We start from the raw sequence: 7,719 nt of genomic DNA on the forward strand, positions 1-7,719 counted from the left end.
CTACTTTCTTTATTCAATTTATTATATGTATTTAGATTACATTATTTTATTATAATAATTAACTTGATTTTAAGTATATTATTTATTATAGCTGTTTGTTTTTATTATTTTATATTATACATTCTATTATTAATTGTTATTTTTAGTTTATTATTTATTATTTTACATACTAAATTATATATATTTAACATTTTTTATATTTATTTTATGTATGGTTTAATTTAAAAACTAAATTATACCTTGATCGTCACATTTCGTGTCTTCTCCACTCCATTTTCCATTTGCCTGACAGGTGCGGTTTTCAGGTCCAAACATTTTAAATCCTCCCCAGCACTCGAAGGTCAGGACGTCTCCCACAATGTATACCCCTTTCGGGGGATAGAACTCTCCATTTTCAAACGATTCTGGTCGGGGGCACTGCACAACTGTGGGGGTAAAGGAACCAAGCATCACATAGAAATAATCTACAGAAGTGGAACCAGTTGATCCTTTATTTGACCCAAGATATAACACAGTAAGGCTGCAGTAGAAGACAACTTTATTTGAAGCTTCCTAGAGACTCTAGGTTTAGTCCAACACTGCTAAGCAGTACATTCATATTCAGTGCAAAATCTGTATCAGGCCACCAGCTACCATGTGCCATTTATATTACTGGTGGCATCTTCAGTGGCAGAGGAGCCTTCTGATCTTCTGAGAAGCCAAGATTCAGATGTGACTGCTACCTCTGCTCCCCCTATAGCTCGGCTATTGGTTATTGCCTATAAGTGTCACTGGTTCTAGTAAGCAGACATGCAGTCAGTTACCTTTACATTGCACCTTCACTTTCTCGTCCGTCCACCGACCAGTGTGGAGGCATTCCCGTGAAAAGGATGGGTGCAGGTACATTCCTTGAGGGCAGCTGTACTCCACCGTACTGCCAACATTTCCTCCATTAGTCACAGTGTAAGTCCCACCAGCAATGGTTATTTTATTCAAATCACATTCAGGTGTAGGGGCTGCAATACCCACTAAAAAGAAACAGTAATAGAGTGAATGTACAAATGGCCTTCAAGGAGAAGTAAAACAATTAGACTGGGCATGGATTTGTATTATTGTAGGGCAAGCATTGTTATCTCAATATGAATGATAGTACAGGTCCCAATTCTGAGTTTCATCCTCTATTATACTCAGTGGCGTACCTAGAGTCTGATGGGTCCCGATGCAAAATTAGGACCTGGGGCCCCACCTGCGTGTTGGTCAGGTCTATGGGCCCTTGTAGAGTTCTAAATCCAATAAAGACATACGTGTGACCCCCCTTATATAATAATGTCACCATCCCCATCCTGTACTAATGTTCCCCATCCTGAGCCCCTTGCAGTAATAATGTCCAACATCCTGTGTTCTTACCAGTAAAAATGTCCCCAATCTGGGGCATTTCAGTAATAATGTTCAACATCTTAGGCCCTTCCTGGTATAATGTCCCCATCCTGGGCATCTTCCTGTAATAATATTCTGAGTCCCTTCAAGTAAAAACATGCCCAATCCGGGTGTAATATCCCCATCCTGGCCCATCCAGTAACACGTTCCCCTTCCTGGGCCCCTTCCTGGTATAATGTCCCCGATCCTGTACTCTATCCAGTATTACTAGCCCCCATCCTGGTGTAATGTTCCCTTCTTGGTCCCTTCCAGTAATATATTTCTCCCATCCTGGTATAATGTCCCAATTCCCCATCCAGTAATAATGTCGCCATTCTCCATCCAGTTATAATGTCCCCACTTTCCATTCTTTTATGATGTTCTCATTCAGTTCTTTTGCATGCCAAAGTACATTCACATGGGTAAAATATAAGCCAGAAATACAAATACCTGAAACTGACAGGTCCCTGTTCAGACTAGGAAAAACCCTTCTCTAACATTAGTCTGTCCCTGCCTGACATCTGAGGTTAGCACCCTAAGAGCTGCAACCAACACAAACTACAGTTGCGTGAATGAATCCAAGAAAGTCTATCACCATTTAAACAATATCAAAAGAACAGAAACCATCATATAAATTTGTACAATAAAGGGGGGATCTAATAGTCTAGTGAGCCAACACTGGTTAGGCAGCGACACCCTCCAAACATAGAGTATAATGCAAATAAAACAAGTCAGGATGGTCCATTGATAAAAAATGAGTATAAATTTATTAAATTGTAATCATACAAAAAACCTGTAATACATGTTACACATAAAAAGAGAAGATGAGTAGTAAAAAGAGACTCAAGTCTGAAGTATGGGGTCAAGGGGAAAAATGGTTGACTGGGAGTACTAGTGCTTGAATTACATATTACAAACATGGACCCATAATGTCACAACTGCAAGAGCTTAAGGAAAAGTTGTTAAAGTGTCTGTAATCATAATTCACTGCTCCTGTAGGCCTGGACTGCTAATTTTCCCGGTGGGCCGTGGTGTAACACCTCTTGGGGGTCCGCCAGCCTGTTTTTCAGATGCTGGTGTGCACATGTGGCTGTTCACACCTAGTCTATGTTTGGATGTGCCGGCATGTTTTTTTTAAATTGTATTCATTAGCCTTCTGACTGAGCACTCCGCCTCTTAGCTACAGGCGTTTTTAATCAAGGCAGGACCATACTCCTCCAAAGAGATATAGATTTTAGTCTAAGAGAGGATTCACAGGTTCCCATACAGATGAAGACTTTATTCTAAGAAAGGATTGGCATTGTTAGGTCCTGGTAAACGAGAAATGCCTTATCGTGGCTAGATCGTGGCTAAATTGGCCAATCTATGTGCTAAACTTTCTCAATTTTTCATATTTATAGTGCAGTAATGCAATTCAATTTTCATATTTCATGTTTGCAAGTTTTGGCTCTACAGAGTGCTGCCTTATTTATTTGATTGTATATGAGTTGGTGACTCTAGGTTAGGACCTGTTCACACTTAGTCTATGTTTGGATGTGATGGTCATTTTTTTAAAAATTTGTATTCATGTGGCTGGAGCCATCGCTGGCTTTAGCAATGTGAACGCAGTGGTGAAAGGGGGCAGCTCTGGCACACTACCAAGAAAAAATGGTGAACAAGAAGATAAGTTGCACGAGTTTGCGCACGCTCTAAAGTCTGTCATAACTGGTCGGCCGGGGAATTGGCTCCATTGCCTATTCCAGAAAGACCATAGACACATTTTTCCATGCATTTCATCACTGATTTGCCTTTGTCTGGAGGAAAAACTACTATATGGGTAATAGTTATCCGATTCAGTAAACAGACACATTTTGTCCCGTTTTTATTTGGGTTGCCGAATGCTAAAGCACTTTCCAGGTTGTTTATCAATCATGTCGTGAAGTTGCTTAGAATCTGTCAGATCATTGTATCTGATAGGGGGGGTGCAATGTGTCTCCAAGTTCTGGAGAGCATTTTGTTAAAAATTGGGGATTGATTTGTAATTTTCCTCTGTACCACCATGAAAACAGCGATCAGACTGAGAGGACAAATCAATCATTGAGACAAATTTTAAGGTGTTTTGTTGCACCTCAGCAGGAGGACTGGTCATCATTTTTACCTCTTGCTGAATTCGCCTTTAACAGTTGGGTTAACCAGTCAACTTTAACCTCGCCTTTTTCTGCAAATATGGTTTTCATTCCCATTTAGGTGAATTCTCTAGGATGAGTTCTGGGTGTCCTTGGGTAGAGGTTGCCATACAGAAACTTGGGAATGTCTGGAGGGAGGTTCAGAAGAATATTGGGGTGGCTCAGCGTCGCCCAAAATGGAAGGCCGATAGGAAACGTTTGGCAGGTCCCATCTTTAAAGTAGGTGATATAAGGATTGGTTATCTTCCAAAAATATTAAGCTGAAAGTAGCATCAATGAAGATGGATCCTAAATTTGTGAGTATGAGATTGTGGAGGATGTTATTCCAGTAACATTTAGATTAAAGGGGTTGTCAGGTCCAAATTGATAAGTCTGCAGTCACTCTGTGTGACTGCAAACTTATCAATCCCCCCAGCACATGCACTGTGCGCTACGAGGACTCGTTGGTTTCTGAGCCAGGACCGCAGAGTAAGTATGAGTTATAAAAAAAAAAAAGAAACTTTCTAGAAAAAATCCAGCTCACCGCAGTAGAATCCAATGGCCGTGCACGGAAAGAAGTTTGTGTTAGCAGCAAACGATCAGTATCAAAGAGGGAAAGGTATCCAGAAACAGATCCATTGGTGAAGGATTATTTAAAAACAAAAATCTTTAATGTATAACATGGTTAAAATTATGGTATAAAACCATTAGTTTAGAAAAAAGTCAAGTAACCAGGGAAACTCATGGCCTTACGCGTTTCAATCCGGCGAGTTCTTAATCATAGTTCAGAGTGTTCCCACGTTACTTGTCGTTTTTCTAAATTAGTGGTTTTATTTTTATTGAGCGAGAATGCACTTCAACTAGTGGATGTGGCAGACTAGAGGGTGAGGCCTCGTTCCATATAAGTGTATGGTGCAAGGTCGCTTCCACTAGACGGGCTCTGGCCAGGAATATGTATAACTCATACATAACCATCCAGTCCCGGCTCAGAAACTGACGAATCCTCGCAGAAAACAGTGCACACAGAGTGACTACAGACTTATCGATTTTGACTGGACAACCCCTAAAGGACTTCCTCCGACTCTTCACATCCCAAATGTGTTCCACAGATCCTTGCTGAAACAAGGAGCTGTCTGCTTTGTCTCCGCCTCCTCCTGTTTCTGTTGATGGAGGTTTGGTGTATGAGGTGCAGAGGATCATGGATTCTTGGAGGGTCCAAAATTCTCTCCAATATATCTTTCAATGGAGGGGATAGAGAGATCCTGGGTTCCGGCTCATCATGTGCTGATCATCTGGTCAGGGTCTTCGGGTCAACTGTCACAATTCCGCCTATCTGTGCATCTGGAAGCAATGAGTTAGGCTATGTGCACACGTTCAGGATTTCTTGCAGAAATTTCCTGAGCAAAACCGGACATCTTCTGCAAGAAATCCGCATGCGTTTTTTAATGTTACAGGGTATATACACTAGATTCCTTGATAAGGCGTTGATCCAGGGAACTAGTCTGATTGCCGTATGTGGAGTCGGGAAGGAATTTTTTTCCCCATGGTGGAGTTACTCTTTGCCACATGGGTTTTTTTTGTCTTCCTCTGGATCAACATGTTAGGGCATGTTAGGTTAGGCTATGGGTTGAACTAGATGGACTTACAGTCTTCCTTCAACCTTAATAACTATGTAACTATGAGTGTTTTTCTTGTGTTTTTACCGCGTTTTTGGTGCGTTTTTTTTGCGGATTTTTCCGGAGGTTCCCAATGCAATAATATAGTGGGAAATCCACCCAAAATCCTCAAAATTAATGAACATGCTGCGTTTTTTAAGGCGATGCATTTTTTTTGCGGAAAAAAACGCATCATGTGCACAAAAATTGCGGAATGCATTCTAAATTATGGTATGCATACGTATGCGCTTTATTCACATTTTTATAGCGAAAAAACATGAAAAATCTGCAACGTGTGCACACAGCCTAACAGTTCAGTTGTCCAATTTAGGACAGGAGCATACTGAGCTGTCTGTATGGTTATGGACAACTCAGCCATCAAATCGGAGGCTGAGGCGTGTTGAGCTGTCAGTGTGTTGATTGACAGTTCATCCGTCTAATCAGGGCCAGGGAGTGATGGAGCTCCCTTCATGTGTCTGTGTCCATGTGTCTGGCTATTTAGCTGGATCTCAACAATTAGTGCCAGTTGTAGCTTTGATCAAATGATGTGCACTTGCTCTATTCTCTGTGTTCCTGTATTTGATCTTTGTTGCCCGACTTTGGACCTTCCCGTTGACCATCCATTTGTCTTGCCCTTTTGTCTTGATCCTCTACCTTCCCGGAATTCTGAAGTCAGACTGTGACTTGACTACCCCTTTGCCTTACCCCTTTGTATATGACAAGCCCTCTTGCTATCTGATCCCGGACCTCTTGACTGCCCAAGCCTCATGACTTGTCCGTGAGCAGTGACTAGCGTCATGGTCACATATTGCATTATGCTCTAGAGCTGCACTCACTATTCTGCGCTCATTGGCTGTAAGCCATAATCATCAACATTAACATAAATAAACACGTGAAATGGATCACTCTGTAATGCCTCTATATAATATAAAAGTTTCACTTTTTGTATTGAATAATTGAAATAAACTAACTTTTGATGATATTCTAATTTTGTGAGAAGCACTTGTAATACTACTAAATAATGTCCACATAACAATGATGTATATTTCCCAGACAACAGAGCACATCAACACCAAAATGTGTTGTAATCAAGTGTCAAAATAATACCACTATACACCGCAGTATACAATGTATACATACACATACTGTACAAATAATATTATTATATAGTGTCCACATAACACAGTAATATATTTCCCACACAATGTTACCCAAAAAAGTGTCCAAACAATGCTGCCAAACAATGTCTAAACTGTGAAGATGTCAGTGGTAAAATCCCAAATCTATAAATGCATTGCAAAATTATTATTTATTTTTTGCAAATGTATAATCTAATCTGGCCATGAGAAATAAGACATCTTCTTAAGGTTATATGTACAGGTCCTGGTCCTATGGCGGGATTTGTTCGTTTTTTCATTATTTCATAGTATATAAATTCCTAGTGCATTTCCTATGTGTCGTCAAGAACGATCCAGTTTGTAGATTATCAGGATAAATACATTTCGCTGTAAGGAGATCTGCAGGGAGGAGGGTTCCTTTATCATATAAGCCCCATTTAAAATGAAACATCCAAACTTAAATAATGATGACCTTCAATGGACAAGACATGAAATGCGACCTCAGAGACAATCTGAGTCTTCATTTTATACAACGTCTGCTCTAGCTCTATCGTATCACTCACTACCATAAAACCTGCTCCATCTGTAAATCCCAATAAACATCCTGAGTTCTCCGTTACTTACGTGCTATTTGGCTGAGGAGCAATAGAGGTAACATCTTGTGCCCGTCGTCTTTCTGCGTCCCTCTCCTCCTGGGATCTGAGCCTCGCTGTGGGTTTGGTGCTGTGTATATAACAGGGGTTGAGGACAAATGAATTCCAGTAAATGATAAAATAAACAGTTCGATTTCACAACAGGTGTTTGCAGAGAGGAGGAGCTGAGTGATATTACCCAATTCACTAGAAACATGAAAGTAGGGAAATTCCTCCTTATTTATTGTGTAAAAATTAGAGGCTCGCAGGACATAACTGTGGGGCAATTAGGTAAAGCTGAGACAAGGTACAGAGGAACTAGAAGTGTGTAATGTAACGTAGGGAAGTGCAATTTGTGATGAAATAGTCCTAAAATTGTCAAGGCAATTATCGTTTGTTCTTATTTATTTTGCTTGTTTATGTTTATGACACTCCGAGGTCTCCTTTTTCTCTCTTTATCCATTAAATGTGCATTATTTTCTTTTCCTCACACATTAATCTTCTTGCTGTCACACACTATCTGCTCAGTTTCTTCAGTATCTTATGGCTTTTTTCCTTATTTCTGTTGCTAAGTTGCGTGCTGTGATAGCCTCTAATTATCTTGATTCATGATAAAAAATGGCTGCTGCATTTCCTGTTTTTGCTTTTATGCAGACTACGATAGTCCCTCCTGATTGGCTGTGCTATAATATGTCATGTGATAGCTGCAGCGCCCCAGAGTCCTGGTCGTTGCAGTACTGATGCTCCGCCGCTAAGGGGGGCTATGGTACGTCTG

At 40.5% G+C, this 7,719-nt stretch overlaps 1 protein-coding gene across 2 annotated transcripts in view; it reads right to left on the bottom strand.

The window, feature by feature from the left end:
* LOC143806106 (complement factor B-like) overlaps positions 1-7,059 on the bottom strand; it is an 80,006-nt gene extending 72,947 nt beyond the window's left edge. For both annotated transcript variants that reach the window (XR_013221394.1, XM_077286063.1), the window contains exons 1-3: positions 6,937-7,059; positions 804-1,007; positions 240-425 (exon numbers count right to left, since the gene is read on the bottom strand). Coding sequence is in view for 1 of the 2 variants with exons in the window: in XM_077286063.1 (XP_077142178.1) it covers positions 240-425; positions 804-1,007; positions 6,937-6,970 (424 nt within the window). In the remaining variant the exon portion in view is untranslated. The remainder of the gene's footprint in view (positions 1-239; positions 426-803; positions 1,008-6,936) is intronic.
* Positions 7,060-7,719: the final 660 nt, after the last annotated feature.

Source organism: Ranitomeya variabilis, chromosome 2 (genome assembly GCF_051348905.1).
Source record: "Ranitomeya variabilis isolate aRanVar5 chromosome 2, aRanVar5.hap1, whole genome shotgun sequence".
Taxonomy (NCBI): Eukaryota; Metazoa; Chordata; class Amphibia; order Anura; family Dendrobatidae; genus Ranitomeya; species Ranitomeya variabilis.